General features: G+C 40.4%; 1 protein-coding gene across 2 annotated transcripts in view; it reads right to left on the minus strand.

Moving 5' to 3' along the window:
• Positions 1-19845, minus strand: part of CCDC60 (coiled-coil domain containing 60) — a 39555-nt gene that overhangs the window by 12856 nt on the left and 6854 nt on the right. For both annotated transcript variants that reach the window (XM_032447878.1, XM_015878441.2), the window contains exons 2-3: positions 10641-10724; positions 9748-9857 (exon numbers count right to left, since the gene is read on the minus strand). In XM_032447878.1, the coding sequence (XP_032303769.1) occupies positions 9748-9857; positions 10641-10724 (194 nt within the window). The remainder of the gene's footprint in view (positions 1-9747; positions 9858-10640; positions 10725-19845) is intronic.

The following is a 19845-nucleotide window of genomic DNA, read 5'->3' on the forward strand; positions in this document are numbered from 1 at the left end:
CCTTATTTTTAAGTCTGCAAATCATAAACAAAGTCTGAACACCTTTCATGTTCAGGTAGATGATAACCCATCTAGCAGCTATTTCTATGCTAACTTAGGGGAAAAAAAAAAAAAAAGAAATGGGAAAATAAGATGTCTCTGATAAGAAATACTGCGTGCTTTAAAAACAGATGAGGATTTCAGAGCTGTGTGTGACACAACATTTTCTCTTCCATAAAAACCTCGTATTTGGAGCAACAGACATTGATTGTGGTGGTAGAAAATAACACCACATTCCTGCTTTATGCCCTTCTCCAGTAGTTCTCACTTGCTCTCATTTCTCCCAGCCACGAAGACACTGGTATGAAAAAGATTTATGAAAGCATTCCCTCTTAAAGATCAAAACCATTGCTGTAGCTGCACATTATGACGATACAAACAGTGAACAACCAGGTTAGCACACGAATCAAAGACTGATAGAAACAGATTGTTACAAAACAGAAAGACTCTCTTTGTTTGCTGACCACAACCAGTGATATGAGAAAAAAGATGTACAAGTGGCAATTGGTACAATGAAGTACCATTTTAAAAACGTTGTGGAGCGTAATTAGTATTGAAGCATTGAATGTGTGTGTGCAAACACTGATGATTGCTCTCATATCGCAACAGGAGAAGAAAAACTACACACACTTGTGAACAAACATTCTGAGCCTGTGACTTCCTTGAAGCCTCAGCTATTACAACAGGTAGCTCTGCAGTCAGCAAGGCAAGAAATGAAATAAACAGAAACACAGCATATAGAAGAGCTTTAACAAGAGACAAACAAGCAGAAATTCCTCATAATTCCATTGAATTATTTCAGGAATGTTTATGAATGACCCCAAACTTTTGCAGGCACCAGTCAAAGAAACTGTAGAATAAATCCAGGCTTAGAATATAGGGAACCAGCATACATTTAGGTGACCAATGTATTTTCCTGCACTACTGATTTACAGTACATTGCTGGAATAAGGCATCAAATATTTCTACATTTGAATTCTGGTATCAGGATACTCTGTTCATAACGTTGTAAATCCAGCCTGGCTGCCCTATTTGACAAGTAGGTGAGACTCAGTCATTAAAATAGAAATGCAATCAATGATGAACTTTTCAGTGCCTTTATTAAAATAATGGAGCTTCAGTCAATTTTAGTCACAACACAGATCTGCAGCTGTGCTTCAGATAAAAGGATTTTCAAGTTAAGAACTTTGTTAGCAAAGTAGTTGCAGTCTACTCACACCAGCTTAATTCTTCCTTTCCTTAAGACTTAACATTGTGGTCACAGTGAACAAAAGCTGAGACGTGAGCTTTAAGGACAGTAACTATCTATCAAACAATTTAACTACATACAGACAATTTCTCTGGTCATGGAAATTACTACTCTCCATTTCATAGCATTTACTTATCTTAACAGAAAAAGGGTTTCTAGCAATGAAGTTAATGAAAGAACATCATCTGCTCCATGCACCGTACAGCAGAAATTCAACCTTTTTCCACAGGTATAGAGCCAATTGTGAATTGAGATAAAAGAAAATACATCAGCACACAGAGCTATTTTTGCTTACAGAGGACACAAAGAACAACAGGAGACCAAACCCTGTTGCAAACCATCAATAGTAATATCCAGTTACACCCATGGAGAATTTGTTCCATTCTCTTATCAGCGAATACTGGAGCTGTAGACCATTGTACTCAGTTCTTCAGTGCCCTTACATTCAGTTGTTCAGTGTGAGAACATATATATATATATATATATATATATATATATATATATATATATATATATATATATATATGTTATATATTTGTTATATATGCACACACACACGTATAACATATATACGTTATACACACACATCTGTTCCTGTCTGTCCATAAGTTAGTTACATCAGGATTCCTTCACACCTTTGGGATCCTAAGCAAGGTGAGAAAGTCTCATTGTAAATGAAACTTAGCTCACTGCTCACTTAAAATATGCTTAGTGAGTTATTAAAGAGTGCTTATGTGACCCTCCTTAAATTACCAGAAGCCATGAGAAGTGAGTCTAAGAGAGCAAGTCCTGCTCTTGTGCTTCACGTGGCATTTGGGTCATGCTTTGAAAGCCCAGCACATGGGAAAGGGGGCTTACAGGTACTCACAATTAATATGTAGATGCTAACGTAAATGAATTAACAATTTCAGTTAGGTAGTGTTCAAAACCAAGCTAAAGAGATACAAGTGGCAATGGAAAAGGAGGCAATGGAAAAATCAGAAACATACCAGTTGCTGCTCCTATTTAATGGCTGAGTAATCACACAAGAAGAGTCTAATAGGTAAATATACATTTCCCCAAGTTCAGTTAATACCAGATTATAATTACATTACATCTACTAAATGTAATTACCAACCCATAGAAACTCAGATACATGTTATCATTTACCAAACTGAACCACTAAACATTCTGCCAAGGAACTGAAAGTGGCACCAGATCAACATCTGCCTTGAGCAGCTGAAGGCACACAAACAATCTGGAATACCCACATTATTCTGAATGTAGATTCCCATTTTGCTCTCCTGAAGAACAAACAGAAACACCATCTGAAAGGGAAAAAACCCACACACCAAAGAATAACAAAACCGAAGCAAACCCTGTATGAAGGCAGCACCCTCTGCCTGTCTTCATAAGAAGGCACCAGATCTCCAGTAACTCCATGTCTCCTTTTGTGCTGGGGGCACCAGACCTGGCTGCGGTACTCCACATGAGGCATCACAAGGGCAGAGCAGGGAGAAGATCAACCTTTCTGCCTTAGCATGCAAAGGTATTTACAGAACAATGACATTTTAATACTAAATAATGGAAAACTCATTTTAAGTGTTAGCTTTGTTCAAACATTCAGTGACAACGTGTCATTTTGTTCCACGATACATGGAATTAGGCTGTCATGTTTAGATAGTAAAAAATCTAATAAGCAATGAACTGCTTGCACTTACAAAAATTCAAATACAAATACATTCCTGCACGAGAAGAAAGGAGAGATGGAGACTCAAATGAACAGTCTGGAAGGGCAGAACTGTTGATGGGAACAGCAGTCTTTCCAGTGATTGATGATAGGGATAATGATTCATACATCCATACACATAAATGGATGTCTTTGGCCATGACTGCTGTCTAATTAATGTGAGCCATCACTCACGTAAAAGAAAATTTTTGCTTCTGGAAATAAAATGCTACAAACTGCCAGCAGTGACAGTGCTAGAAACATGACAATTAGAGTGATTTCTGCCAACCAGGAAAAGGGCACAGAACACTGGTTTCCAAGCAACTGACATTATGAAGTATTAAGGACACCGGAAACTAATATTGGCAGATAAACATTTCACCTTCTCAGTTTCTGCCTCCTGACTCTCTTTTTTTGCTCCCTAGCATGATGATACCTCTCCTTTCCACTCTCACTCACTCAGCTGGATCATCTAGTAAACCATCTGCATTAAGCAATGCCAGCTTAACAGAATCTCCAAGCACTGAAGTCTTCTTCATCTCTTCATATATGTATATTTATATATATATATTGGATTGGTACAGGTTCATAGGTAAGGATTTCAAATGTTATAACCCAAACTCTAAAATCAATGTGCTTCTTGCCTTCCAAAATCTTCCCATAATAGCTACCAAATCAGTCAGAAAAGTTAAGTGACTTTACAACATAAAATATCCAAAGATGGCTACTTAGAAAGCTGCTCACAGGAAGACAAGTAACAGGAACAGCTCTTAGGGTACGTCAGTCTAACTGTTGTTGCAGGCATAAAGAATGCATTAACAGAGCCTGGGCTTCCTGTGTAAAGATTGACTTTTAGAGATCTGCCTTCAGGAAACTTGAAGCATTGAAAAGAAACATCCAGTTTCTAATTTAAAGCCAGCCAATTGAACACTACTAAACTGCCAGCAGTCTGACATACGGTTTGATTCAAATAGCGCTACTAAAACAGATGCAAGGGAACTAATTTTCTTCAAGCTACCAAAAATGCACTGCATTACAAGGGCTCAATGCAGCCCTTTTGGAAATAAAGGCTTGAGTGGCTCACCAAATGGCATGGACTCATTCCCTTTGAGCTTACAGCTCCAAGCTGTCAATTCCTAGATGTCACTGATAGAGGATGATCACGACCTGTTGTTGCCACATGGGGACCAGTGCTCAGATGATGTCACTGCATACACAGTTCTCATTTTTTATGTTGGCAGAGGTAAGGCCCATGATTAGAGTGTTCTGGCAAAGCAGTCACAGCACTGCCATGTAGTTTGGTCAGCCTCACTTGACTAAATCTAGGAAACATCTCAGCTTTTCAAAAACCAGCTCTGTTTCATGAGAAGTATGTATTTAAATTCTTTAATTCCCTCTAGAACATAGCATGCATCTGCCTCCTAAACTGAAATAAGACTTCAAGCTCACATAAGATCAGAAAAATCCCCCGAAGCATCTGTTTCTATGCAATGACAAAAGTAGCCTTAAGGGAGCGGGCTTCTAACTCAGGAGCTCAGGCAAACACCTCATGCTAGGTGTAACAAATCCAAGCCCATGCATACAGTCAAGCATTTAAGGTCTGTGCAAACCAAGCAGAAGAATGACCTTCTAACAGGCGTTTCCATCACTGTGCACCTCAGTGCATAGCCTCGGTCTTTTCTTTGTCAAGGCTGAGGCTGTATTAATCAGCTGACGCAGTGGAGAGGAACATAGGAACAGCAGTCTGGCAGCACGCCCTGTTTGCAGAGCTTAGGCAAGGACAGGCTTTCAAAGCATTATCCCTCTCCTCATTTCTCTTGGTATCAATAATATTTGCATGTCTACCTCCACCTCTTCTGAGTGCCAGTGAATGCAAGTAATGATGGCCAGACACACCACGAATCAGATCTTAGTTGTGATAGAAACAAGAAAACACATTTGGCTCCTCAATGAAGACTGAGATGTTTTCAGATCACTTTCATAATACATTCTGCTAGATTCTGTTTCCAGTTTCCATTGCCTTTCAAACTTCCCTTTAAGACACTGATAATGTTTTCAGCCAGCCTCATTTTAAAGAGCAGGCTTCTTTTTAAGCTCTTTTGGGCTGTTTTGGGGGGTGCTGTTTGCTTGTCCGTGATGTTTTAATAACATGAGTATTTCCAACTTGCATGGTCTCTCTGGATGAGCTGGCCCACAGAAGAGATTTATGGCAACCTGCTGTTATAACATTTTAACTACAAACCTCCCTGCTTTGGTAATTTTTGCTGTAGAAGTGGTTCCTACATCTTGCTACAATTCATGGCTGGTTATAAAGACTTCTGCTTTCTCGGTGTTCATGAAACACATCCTCATGCAACTGCGTACTACTTAACATTATTTCTGGGTTACACAGATGCCAATGCAACAAAGCAGTAAAAAAATAAAGGTATTTCCCTCCGAGCTGAATGTCGTATCAAAGCTGCTGTGCTTCTTACTGAGCAAACTCAAGAAGCCACAGGAGGAGATTTCTGCACTCACTTCTGCAGAAATGAAACAATAATTCTTAGCACAAAGCTAAAGATACTTAATTGCCCAAGGAGAAATATGTTGTCTTTGCTGCAACACTGTATTCCACCCACTAAATTCAACACTGGGAAACACTCAGGCAAGTCAGTCAGGGCTATTTTCAGTCTACGCATGAAACCTCCACTGGAAGAAAGATACGTTGACTCAGAAATTGGAGTTAGAATTATCTACAGATTTCCCACTTTTTTCCTTTTTTTTTTTTTTTTTTTCATGCTACACAAATATAAGCAAATCCTCTCCCATATTTTAACATAAAACCCCACCTGAGAGCCGACAGGTTCCTCCCCACGCAGTCATTTGGTGCTACCCATCAGCAGGAAAGCCCTGACAAGGCTTCCTGCTCAGAACCACTGACTGATAGCCATGAAAGATGACAAGTCTGAACAACCTCTGCACTCAGAGATCACCCTCTTGTGTACATACAGTGTATTATACTGAAAGGAAGCACGAGTTTGTGGTTGTAAGTTTCATCTTCTCTTCAGTTATATTTTTTAGCATATAAGGTAGCATGTGAAAGCTTTATGAATGCATTCAAGTCAGTTCCAGTATTGACTCTTGAAATATTTTTGAGATAACCTTAACATTTTTACTATTATGTCACATCGCTGTGATCATTATTGCTAAAAACTCCCTCAGTTTGCTCCATTGTACTCTTTAATACAAACAAGCTGCAAGATCACAGGCTCTACTTGCCATGAATACATATCAATTAACACCCAATTAAGACAACCGCTGGCTGTTCCTTCTCAATCATGAGGATAGGCAGCAAAACCCAAATCCACAAAGGTCATTTGCATCCCCTGGCTCTCTGTAGCACATATTAGCATGCTGCTCTGCTAGCCCGAATGCTTTCACTGACATGAAAAGTTGCTGTCCTAATGATTTACAACTCCTGTTTTCTTCTTCTGTGCATTTCCCACTCTGCTCCACCCCTTCAATAGCTCCTTTTCTACATCCTGAATCTGCTACTGAGAAGTATTGCCAACACACCCTTCGGTCCAAACATCAGTGCAGTAATTCTCACTTGAAATTATCTTTTCCTGCCGTTTCCTGTTACGATATTTGGTTAAAAAGTCTTACTGTTCTGCAAATGTAGTCAAAATAACATTGTATGAACACTCAAGATGAATGTCTAGAGTATTTTAGTTGCTAAAAGTCAAGGAGTTTCAGTTTTAGACAACAGAATAATTAGAAAGAACAACAGTTAGTGTATACTTTACACTTCCAGATACTGAGTCTGTTGGATATTATTCTGCACTGGGTTATCTGGCTACTGCATGCTTTAGGAAGCATTAAAGAATGAGAGTCCATGCTTAAAAAAATAAAAAATAATTTAAAAAAACCAAACAAACAGTTTTCCTGACTTTTCTCAAGCAAATTTCTCCACAGCCATTATAGTTTGTATAATGTTTCACTTAAATCACATAAGTAGGAAGCATGGCTTAAATGCCACAGAGCATAGAACAAATTGTGCTACATGTGCTGCACGATCACCGCTGGGATCACAGTGTAATACCACACATTCCTTACATGAGGCGACAGGGAAACATTATTGAAGCACATATTGAGATAGCAGTGTTCTCTCTTTGCTTTTAGTTTTTCACTGCTCTAGTTGGCTAGCAATAAATAGGCAATAAATAGCATTAATCTCCCTGTGCTGAATCTCTTCTCCTCATGATGGTAATTATACGGTCCTCACCTCAACCCTTAAGCCTTTTTTGTTATTTTTTTGTCCCTGATCTTTTGAGGATGAGGAGTGTGAGAAGAGTGTGAAACCACCACGCCTTGCAGTGAGCGTAAAAAAGGAAATATGAATGGACTTGTGCAGCAATGCAAGATTAAGTCTTCTCTTTGTGTTCCACATACGTTTGAGAGGTCATGGAAAAGCAGAGGACAAGAATATTTCCACTGAGGCATTTTAAATTAAATGAAGCCATTTTTGAATGCAACCACAATGAAGTTTATGGGACTAGAAGATCCTGAAGGAGTTGGAGATGTTTATACAGGTACATATGTCTTATTTGTCAGCACAACAAACTCTGCTTGGGTTATTAAAATGGAGTTGGGTTCTTTCCACCTTCTGCATCTGCAAGCCAACTAATTAAAATAAAAGTAAATCTGCAAGTAAAAAACATTCTGCAAGCCATACTAGATGCTAAAAATAATTGCCCAACATGCCCATCCTCTGTGCGTGTGGTACAGATACAACTGATCAAGACTTAAAGGCAATTCTGAAGTCAGGGTGCAAAAAGGATTATAAATTTGCTCACCCTTTTGGCTGTCCTGGCTTCTGGAGGTGAGAAGGGGTAGAAGACTAAAAGTTGGGGATTTAATCCCTCATTACAAGATAACATTAGAATCAAAAGTACATTAAGATCAAATCTATTCACATCATTAACAGTCTGCATTAACATCATTTTGCAGATTACATTACCATTAAATACCCAGCAGAAGGTGAATCTGCATTTATGATTATGTCTTGAGTTAGAAGTAGGTTACACAAAACACTTCAAATGTTGTAAGAAACAACTGCACTCACTCAAAGCGATGAGTTGAATCTCTTAACAAGATCTTTCCTCGGAGCTTCTGATTAATCAGGGCAGTTTTGGAAAATAAATACATCAGAGAAAGTAAGCCATCACAGGATCACAGAACCACCAAGGTTGGAAAAGACCCACTAGGTCATCCAGTCCAATTGTCCACCTATCACCAGTACTTCCCACTAAACCACATCCCTCAACACAACATCTACATGCTCCATGAACACCTCTGGTGTCGGCAACTCCACCACCACTGAAATCCATAAGAATAACTCAAGCATTTACTTACTTGAGACATACGAGTTCCATTTGTAATTGGAAAAAAGCCATACTTCACTAAAACGGCCTATTCAACCTTCAAAATACACAATGCTTATTATTTTGTTTATGGCTTATTACCTTTTGGCACATTAATCAAGTGGATTAACAGAATAAGCGTAAAACAAAATAACCAGAGTTAGGGAAGGACAGAAGGGAAGAATGTGGAATTTAACATTACCGTGAGTAACTAGTACAGAATTCAGACATAAGAAATAGAGGTATTTAAAAACACTACAGCATAGTTGTCACTATGCTGTGACAACTGATGATGTGATTCCTCATCAGCAGTACATGCACAGAAATTTCTTTTGCCCGGCTTCCTCAAACAGTGCAAAAACCTAATTCATCATCAATACAACATGCTGACTCAACACCACACATTCTCTTGATTGAAAAACCAGCTTACATTTAGCCTATGAAATGATTGTGTTTTTATATAAATGCTTATCTCCTCGCTGCTTGGTTTAATTCAACTATTTTTACCTGGTGAGTGTTCTTTAGAGGTCACAAGTCAACAAAGTACATAAACTCTCATGTAATCTGTATTCCATTGGGGCTGGCAGCAGTAAATCATCAGTGTTATTTGCAGCAGGCTGTAACTAAACCTTGCCAGATGTAAATCTTTTTGTACTCCTGCTTGCTGTTTCAGCTGCAAGTAATTCTTGTTTCTCAACATTTGCATCAAGGAAGCTAGACAGTTCCAAGGAAATTTAGTAAACCTAGAGTCACCTGCTGCAAGGCCTATTATACAGCTCTTCAATTATTCAAGCTAATACTGAGCAAATACAATGAGCAGTCTCCATAGGCAAATTTGGAGCATAATCAGAATGTGTGATTGAAACAGAACAGCAAGTAGAAGTTGCAGCCTCATTAACGTAAGTAGTGACTGCAGTAACAAAGCTGAAATATGGGCATCAGCAAGACCTGAGTACACGTGAAAGAATGAGATGGTAAAATGGTAAAGCCAATGACCAACAGACCTTGCTGTATTAGTTTTTTTCTCTTTCTATTTAAATGAGTCTGTAAGAAATGCTCTGTTGTGGTAATGGGAGATACCATTGTCTGACAGTCTGCAAGTAATAACAAGCACCTTAATAATGAACACCAAAACAACGCAGTACTGATAGAGCTAGCAGTCGTTCCTCATGCAGCACTCAGAATGTCCTGAGCGTGCATAAAGACTATAATGGCAAAATTACAAGCCATCTTTTCTAAGCAATTAGTACAGCTGATGATTTTGCTGATAAGCCAACTGCTGCCTCTGCAGAACCAACAATTACTTTAACCTGAAGTGACCCATCTCTGCATGCTCTGGATTTCCTTACCTCAAGCGAGCTAAAGTTTTACTAAGAGTCTTCAGCTCCTGTCCTGTTTCTTCTTCAGAGGAGGAGGAGGAGGAGGAGAAGGGCCTTTTCACTGATTCCAGCTGATCAGACTGAAAGCGAACAAGTTGAGAATTAATATCAAGTTATTAAGAAGAGCTTAGCACAGAGAAGGTACACGCAGTCTCACCGTTCAGCTTTAATCACCATTTTCTGAGATAACCATAATCTGGGAGAGCATTATGAGATTTCATGAGCATGTAAACAAACCTTATATGATATGGCTCTACAAGTCCACGTGTATCATAGAATGGATTGGGTTGGAAGAGACCCCAAGGATCACACAGCTCCAACTCCCCTGCTATAGGCAGGGCTGCCAACCTCCATATCTAATACCAGACCAGGCTGCCCAGGGCCTCATCCAACCTGGCCTTGAACACCTCAAGGGCTGGTGCATCTCTGTGGATCTCATAAGGTGTCCAGAAAAATAAATTCCCAGTAAAGTCCCACAGCCTCAGACTTTTGAGATATAAGTATGTACAATATTGGCCAATGTACACCAAAAATCACAATGTTTTATTTTAAAAGTCATTTTGAATGCATTTGTCATTCTGCGCTAAGCTGTTACATCATTTAAGATAGGTCTGCTATGTCAAATGGAGTGACATTGCTAAACTGAATTTTCTGAGCATTCTTTTTACCAAAATACAATATAAACTTGTCTCACTCATCAGCAACACTTTTATGAGATAGAACCTATGATACATTAGCAGAAAGGCATGTTCTAATGCATTGCAGGGCTTTAAACAGCAACCACTTGTATATACTCGAATGCTTGTATGCTGGCTTCTTTAACTCCATCCTGAATCACCAGAAATGAAACTGAGCACTCTCACCTTTGGGCTAACAGAGCTCTCAGTAGCAGCAACCTCAGCCACTTCTCTCCGTGGTCTTTCCTTCATGTATTTCTTCACTGGTTCCTAAAAATGAGCACAAACATGTAGCCCTATTTATAATGCCAGTAAGACATAGAAAAGCAGATCACCATCTTATAAAACAAGCAGTGCAAGCAACTTTTCCTACCGAGATGCAACCTAAATCAAAAAAATTAAGGCAAGCCTGATGCAGAAGCACTTAAAACAACATTAACTCCAGCACTCAAATAGATTCTCATGTGATGCACCTGCAGAAAAAAACACCGTGCAAAACACATCCATGCTTTATAAATTACTGCACTTGAATGTGTTTGGTTTTTTTAAAGGCCCTCTTCTCATGGAAGGTATTATCCACCATGTCGAACATAAAAAGGAAATCCAATTTCCAAAACAGGAATAAGAAATTACTTACCTGTAATTGCTCTTCCCTGAAGATACGTGCTGTGATGGATCGCTCTCTGTGGGTCTATGCTTTCACTCACCATGAAGGCACAGACTCACGAAAAGCCCCGAAGCCAAACAATCTCATTTTTAGTTCTCCTTCAACCAGCACTTTATTCAAGTGGAAGATATATTTCTTCCTATTGAAATCATACACACACACACATACATTTATATGTAGATTAATAAAAAGCTTTAGATCACTCAGCAGCCTGTGGTACTCAGGCTAAAAGGGCATGAAAATAGCAATTCCTTCCTGCAGTAGTTTCAGATCAAAGAGCTCATTTATTGATCCCAAGCGAAGCAAAGCAAAGCAGGGGGCCCTGAGAAGCTGCATCCATATAGCTAGGGCAGAGCTGACGTGCAACAAAAACTGAAAGACACAGCACAGCAAACATGGAGCTTAAAGCCTTGAAATATCTGGATGTTTTAAAACAAAGTTGAGTGCGTGAAGGCTCTGCTATTTCATGTGCCTGGGGAGCAGTGGAACAAGGTGGGAGAGCAGCAGGGATAGATGGCAAGCCGACATCGCTTGGGAGAACACATCTCACTTTCAGAGGGTTGCCAATGTACTTGAGCTGCCTTGGTGTCTGAAGAAAGCTCATTCACACAGCATATGAGAAAGGAATCATTTAACTTCTGAGCAGGCTCCTGCATCTCACCCATAGGAAATGCAGAAATTCCAGTCTGCTTTGCTCCTAAGTCTTCTCCCCAGTCAAAACAGCAATCTGTTGACCATGGCCAGCCACCACCGTTTTTACAGCTGGTGATACCTTGACTGATAATATTGAATCAACTAAGGCCTCTCAGAGCAACTTACTACCCAAGGGGAAGAAGAGTGGTAAAGTTTCAATTGCTTCTAAGTTCCAGAACACTGACCATGAGCACAGGCTGTGGAGCACTAGGAGAAAAAATTTCCCAGTACTATTCTTTCAGAGGTTTTTGGGTGTGCTGAAAGAATAAATTCATGACCAAAACTCTACAAGGTGCAACATTACCCTGCATCCTACCCCAGTCAGCCACCCCAGCCAGTTCAAGGGGAAAGGCAAAAAAAAGAGCTGCAAATCCAGCTCTCCTTGGCATGGTTGCTTAGGGAAGAAGGGGAGGGAAGTATCACATATGTCATCCCCTCCTCTCAGGTACTGGTAATGAGATTCAATCAGCCTTATCACAGAAAACAGAAAGGAATAGCTGCTTTTTCTATGACATTATCTTTCATTACAACGCCGTGTATTGAAAGGGTGCAATCTGAGCTTAAAACAGTAACAGTCCATAATGATGGAATGGTACAATTCCTTCTTTTTAATTTGCAGTGCAGATACAGAAAAAAAGCCCTGAGGGCTGATAAGTCTAATTTGTTAAAAATCAACAACATATTATCGTGACAATCTGAAGAATCTTTGTGCAAAAGCAAGAAATGGGCTTGGGTGGTTTTAATTATTTTTTTTCCTCTTGCTTACAGGGTTTGCAAATTTAGGTGAACAGTGAGAAGCCTCTTTACTTGCTTTTAAGCCACCAAGATGCCTCTTCCAGTCATCATTTCTTGAGATCACACCCAGCAGCCCTAGTAAAGTCAAGTGCAGGAGCAGTGCAGTAGGTGGAGCTCGATGCCGCCTGGTTGGAGGTGAACCCTCCCATTACTATCACAGGTGGCTGGATGCACGCTCAAAGCTCTGCTCTTCTTGCATACCTGCTCACGCAGTGCTTTGCATGCCCGCTCCATCTTTAGTAAGAAAACTGAAGGCTCAGAGTATTTTTGGAGGAACAATTCCTTTTGAATAGCTCATTTCAATCACAAACGACCGCCTCCAGACACACTAGATTTTATCCTAACAGTTCCCAGGCACATCTACTTTCTCTTCTAAGTAATTATGCAGAGCAAAATTGTTCAGCTCTGACACATCACATTCTTTTATTAAGCACACTTTCCATTTTACACACTTATCTTTGCAAATATCATTCTGAGTTTCCAACTCTTTTCTTTAAATCCTATTGCAGAAATAGCACAGAATCAGAGTGGATTGGGTTGGAAGGGACCTCAGGGATCATCAAGCTCCAACTCCCTGCTATAGGCAGGGCCACCAGCTTCCATATCTAATACCAGACCAGGCTGCCCAGGGCCCCATCCAACCAGGCCTTGAATACCTGCAGGGATGGGGCATCCACAGTCTCTCTGGGCAGCTGTTCCAGCACCTCACCACTCTCCTGATAAAGAACTTCCCCCTGATATCCAACCTAAATCTTTCCTCCCTCAACTTAAAACTGTTTCCCCTTGTCCTGCATTATCTACCCTTGTAAAGCATTGACTCCTCTCTTGTTTGCAGGCTCCCTTTAGGTACTGGAAGGCTGCAATGAGCACACTGCATATGTCATGTACAGGCAGGGAGCTGCAGTACATTAAGCTTGACTTTATGATGTACATTTTCAACTTAGAACCTGCTATTTCAGCAATTCCTGAAGCATTTTTCCATTTTGGTCAATTTGTTTGTTTTCTATGATATTGGTAAAAAAAAACAGTGACTGAAATCCCTATTGCACTCTTCTTTCTAATGTCATTTAGCAACATTTCTAATATCACTAGTAGAATTATGATTACATCTGCAATGTATGAATGTGTTTTGACAAAAGTAAATCAGCACAGCCCTACCACAAGCTGCCTATTTGGACATCCAGATGCCAACCTGTTGAAATATATCTGTCATTTTACAGCAGCATTTGGAAGGCTCTTGCTAAGCAATACACAGAGAGAGGACTACTGCACTTCTGCAGGCAGCATTCTACATGCTGATTTTTATTGGCAGTATTCTAGCTGACTACTCAAGGTATTTTAGATTTGTTTCCTTATTTCTTCTTACGCTGCTGCTGCTGAATACTGACCCTTCTTGCCCTTTTTCACTGGGATAAGGGAACATGGAACAGATATTGGGACCTAAAGAGAATTTTAAATTAAACACAAGGGACTGCTAGGCAAAGGGCTTCACTAACAATATCCTGCAGAAAACTAAGATTGCTTTAAGAGCAATGTCATTTTAGTGCATCGGCTTAAAACTGTACAACGGCAAGATGCAAATACACATCAGCCTCAAAGACAAGGTACCTGATTCATTAAGGTTATGCTTTACCACATCAATAATGCAAGGCACTCCATAGATGAGAATCTCTGCAGCCAATGGGAATGCTTGCTAAGAGCTAATGCAGCAGCTTGCTTTCCTTGGTCTCTGGTCAGAAATGGTCCTGATATCAATAGGGAGGGGTACTCATTCCATTATCCCAGCTGGCAGGCCCTAACCCACCCCCCCTTCTTTCTGGCTACAATGGATTTTGCTACAAGAATCTCAGCTCATGATGCCTCTACTCCACACATCTGAAATGCCACAAACTACACTGCTCATTTCATCACTTTTTAAGTATTCAGAAAGGATACATGAAGACAAACTGCTGTTTACCTCACAAAACCAGCTCACATCGCTCAATATTTATCCCAGTTTGCCTCAGCTTGGCATATTCTCCAGGAAAATCCTCTTTTTATTTGCTTTTCTCCAAAGAATGTTCATAGAATCATAGAACTCCTATGGTTGGAAAGGACCCCAAGGATCATCACATTCACTGAATTCTGATGAGTGTCATAAATTCTGTAAAATAATTGGATCTAATTAGTCTCCATTGCACCTCTATTTGCTCCACAGTTACTTTTATGTATGACCTGACATCATATTTTTCCCACCCCCCATAACATTTTTCATTGCAAGATGATCTGAAAAATGCACAGCCTAAATACTCTGCATGGCGTCCTTACAAGTCAAGGCAAGCAAACATGCAAAAAAACCCAAACCACCTGACAACAGATTGCCTCTGTGACAGTTCTCCTTATTCCTCCTATTTCCATCAGTCTGATGGGCTCTGGGCAATGCATCAACGCATTCAGTTGGTGCAGCTCTCCCATAGCCTTCCATTCACGCTTCTGGTGGCACACTGATGATGGAAATAATACTCAGCCTTTGCTAATGCTTTCTACATATCTCCCTTTACTGATCTTCTATTAGCCTAACACACAGTTTCTTATTGGAATGCTATGCTAAAAAAGCATCAAAGTTCATGAGCCAAGGCAGAAACATATAATACAATTAACAGATCAATATTTCCATGGCACAGAGTCACTACTCAATCAAAAAGCAGCAAACAAACAAGCAAAAAGAACGTGCTATTCTGCTTTATTTCATAGTGAGAACAAAGTTAATTTGAGGAGGAGTTGAGGAAAGACGCAGCTGGAGAGCAGAGTTACCAGCCTCAGGAAACGCGGCGAAATGTAATTGAGAACGAATTATCTCTTTAATTACTTTTGACCAAATCAATAAAAGCCATGGAATAAAAAGCATGATGACTGCCACCTGGTAGAGGACAAAGAACACAAGGAATTGGAAATTAGCACAAAGTTGAAATACGGACGTGTTAATAACAGTCCGAGCACTTCTCTCTTACAAGGGAATAAGAGAGTGTTGGGGATATTAGCTCAATAAATAAGAAGTACATGGAAAAATTAAAGCTTGTTTCTGGCCAATTCTTTCCATTCTCGGCTGTGAGGGCTGCGAACACTTCATTGTGTCACTCGAATTTCAAATCATCCAGCTACCACTCCAGGATCAGAAAAAGCAAAAACTCTGTTTCCTTCTGAACTTCCATGTTTGCCCCCACACTTGCTTTTATTTTCCCAGACACCAACAAAGGAATTAGAAGTGCTTTAATTTTGTTTAGGCACAGTACTTATTCCTGTAAGCATATTAATAAAACAGAGCCAAATCCTACCTCTCCTTTGGCTTCAGCCCCGCAGATCAGCAGCTGTAATCACACCCAGAGGTCACAAAGGCATAGCTAAGCATGGCTGGCTCTGTACATGATGGATGGGGCATTCTTCTGGCTAGGCAGAGATGGAGGGGCTACAGGGGCTACACTGGCATTCAGTAGCCGTGAAGACTCCAAAGCATATCTGTAATACTCACATGGTCCCCATCACTACAACAGTTCAGCAGTTTACCACCTGTAAGATATTAATCCTCACAATGTTCTTGTCAGTAGGTGGTATTATATGCTGCATATATGAAGGATGAACGAAGGTACAGCAAGACAAGTGACTTGTGCCTCCAATTCCCTGTGCTTTTTGTGTATGTCAAACCATAGAACAGTTAGGTTGGAAGGGACCTCAAGGATCATCAAGCTCCAAATCCCCTGCCACAGGCAGAGCTGCCAACCTCCATATATTCTAAAGACAAATGTGACCAGGGACATCTCTGAAGCCAAAAGCACACATCTGAACTTGATGTGGTAGTCACAGTCCTGCAGGCCGACTGAATCTTCCACCATTTCTCTCTGTCTGGATATCCCCCATTCTTCTCAACTAGCTTTTACATTAATATCCTGCTGTTCACCCTGTGGATGCTGAACATTGAAGCTAAGTGCACTTCTTGTATATTGTTGGAACCTTCTTGCCATCTTCCTTTTTCTCTGTGCTGTCTGCAACTCCTCAGGCCCTGCAAGACCTTCAGTTCCAAGCAGCTCCTTTAATGGAGCCACTTGAACACAGCACAAGATGAAATTCTGTCATTTATTAGAACCTAAATGCAATAGCACCAAGGAAGTAGGATCAGGGCAGTCTCTAGATAAGCACTGATTTTTCTAGGTCACCTGTCTACTCCTTTCTCATAGGTCTTTATAGTCAGGAGATGCTCCAACTGGCAATGGAAAAGGACTGCAAAACACAAACAGAATGAACACAAACAGAGGCCTTACAAATAAACAAGAAGGTAAAGGCAGCTTAGGAAGATGGAGGTGGCTCAATAATTTTTAAACTGGAAAATGTCCTTCTGGGACACATCATTTCCTCTTCCTCTCCTGCCCAACTTACGCCCTAAAATCACATACAGGTCAAGACCTTCACACAAGGGATAATACTCCATTCCACTTTGCCATTACAGACCACATGGAATCGTGTACACTTTGGACAGAAGAGGCAGGATAGTGCTGAATGATCAACACAGCAAATGAAACACATGAAGATTTGGGACTTTTCTTCTCGAAAGCCACTTCATAACCTTTTCTAAAAGAGATGCAGGATAGATAACATCCTAGTGCAGAAATTCCCGCTGGAGATTCTCTCCTCTCAGACACAGACAGGTTAATCAGAACCTCTAAGCAGACTGACAAATACAAATTTGATCTGATGTTACCCTGCATGCAGAAATGTACAATTTCAGAATACAACCTTCCATATGGAGCAGCCAGACAATGCGGATGATATAGCACAGCCGTTATGGAGGTGATCGATCACTTTAATTTTGAAAGACAAACCATAATTTGAAAAAAAAAATAACAAAACCCAAACCTCCTCTATTTATTTTGCACACTGTCTAATCTTTTGGATATTCCGAATCATATTTTGAGAAACTCAGATGATTGAGTTTGTATAATGAGGAATTTAATGACCTGTAAAATGAACAGAGCACATCTGGCAGCGCTCAAAAAGTCATCATCTCACCACATGCACAACATGATATGGGACTGACAGTTCCAGTCTATTTTCCCCAAGCAGCCGCTCCTGTTACTTCCCTAAAACAAATAAGCATTTTTAGATGCAAACTGGAGACTATGATTATTAAAACACTGATATGTTTTCTTAATATTTTTCCAATGTCACTTTGAGTAAATCAAGAAGCACACAATGGTTGCCGTATACATGGATATTCTACCTGGATATATTGAAGTTTACAAGCTAAAGGATAAAATCTGAACTGCTGTATAACTTTCCAAACATATTTTTGTCAAAGGGTCTGGCTCCTTGTTGGAATAAAGAACCTGTCTGAATTCTTGTTTTACAGTGATGATACAGTCCATATTGCAATGGAATGAGCTTGCTGGCCAGCACCAAATTCATGCACAACAAATGTGAGACAGATGTCAAGAAGAGAATCTTATGGGCTAGGTCTTATGCAAGATTAGACAGGGGATTCTTCAGTTCCAACACAAAGCCCAAAATATCATTGATAACCTACGTTAAGGCCCCAGTGAACAGCTCTGCATGGGTTTTAGGTGAGACACTGCAACAGGTTGCCCAGTGAAGCTGTGGATGCCCCTTCCATGGAAGCAATCAAGGCCAGGCAGGATGGGGCTGTGAACAACCTGGTCTAGAGAGAGCTGTCCCTGCCAATAGCAGGGGGGTGGAACTGGATGATCTGAAAGGCCCCTTGCAACACAAACCATTCTGTGATTCCATGATAACATACTCAACAAAGATCCCCTCTTTTTATTACCTATGTGTTACTATTCATAATAAAACACAAGCACACACACACACCTCATCAGATATAGTTAACAAGCATTGTTTCATTGAACTGAATAAGCCACAGCTAACCCACCCAAACTTGACTTTCCAGGGGGCAGCTATTTTCAGAGGCATTTTGCAGTAGCCATGGCAGCTGCACACCCAGCCTGCGTTACATCTGCGGCCCATTCTCCTCAAGCATTTTCTTTGTTTTGATTTCCTATTTCGTATTCCATTAGTTTTAAGGCTGTCTGTCATGCTGTCATTAAATCCCTGTTTTCAGGCCACAGTGTCTTCTAGCTGACCTCAGAGCAAAGCAGTGCAAAGACTTCAATTCATACAATTTGCCAGCCAACAACCAAGAGGTGCTGGAAAATCTTGCTCTACAGCCTGCATCCTACGTAGCTAACTAACTCATCCTGACTTACCCAGTACTGCCACACACACATTCAGACCTCAAAAATCTCACGGACGTAATACAAGTTAACGCTGCTCTCATGGGAACGGTTGAAAACAAAACACCTGAAGGGGAAAAGAAAAATCACACGGCATTTGACTTGGTTTAATAAAGGATGGGAATGCTTCTGATGAGCTAAACAGAACAGCATGGTGGCTATTCAGAAAAGGATATTTCCCCTCCCAATCTGCTTTTTAATCTGTATTCACTAAAAGCTGAAGTAAGATCACTGACACCAGGAGGGATTTCTGAGTGCCACAACACGAAGCCGAATGAATTTTGTACTTCCAATCTCAGAAAAAAGAGAAATCAAGCTGTGATTTCATGGATGTGGATAAGGATCATTAAGATCCAGCCAGGGGTTTAATTTCTCATTTTTCACGGATTAACAGCATCGTCCACAGCTCAGGTTGCTGCACAGCGACACGAGCTCTGTGTAAGGCAACAAGAAACACACCTGAACAGCCCCAGAAAACACAGCAGAGCCTCTGATGGGAGCTTAAAGCGCAGTTATGTGATGGCAAACCACCTATCAGCTGCACCAGCAAACAAGGACAACAGTTGTCAAGGCAGAGCTGGCAGTGATGTGCCTGAAAACCCCCCAGCCATGGTACAGCTGTCTGCACGGAGGGCTCAGCTCCCTGAACTGCAATGAGCAATTAGTTTCACAGCTTTGATTCCCCCTCAGTTTCACTGACAGCGACTCCAGGAATTAATCCCTAACAGTTCAAGGTAACCTAACAGGAAGAAAAACCAGAGCAGCAATTCAAAGTCATTTTAGGCCTTTATTTAATGAATAAATGGAGTTATCTCACAAATAATTCCCCAAACAACAGAGCAAACAATTAGCCACGAGGATCATTTGTTGTCTAATTAAGCTGTAAGTATTCTTCTATCTGAACAGAGAGCTGATAGATTCAAGGAATACAAGTAATTAAAACATGGCTTTCTGTGGG

Source organism: Coturnix japonica, chromosome 15 (assembly GCF_001577835.2).
Source record: "Coturnix japonica isolate 7356 chromosome 15, Coturnix japonica 2.1, whole genome shotgun sequence".
Taxonomy (NCBI): Eukaryota; Metazoa; Chordata; class Aves; order Galliformes; family Phasianidae; genus Coturnix; species Coturnix japonica.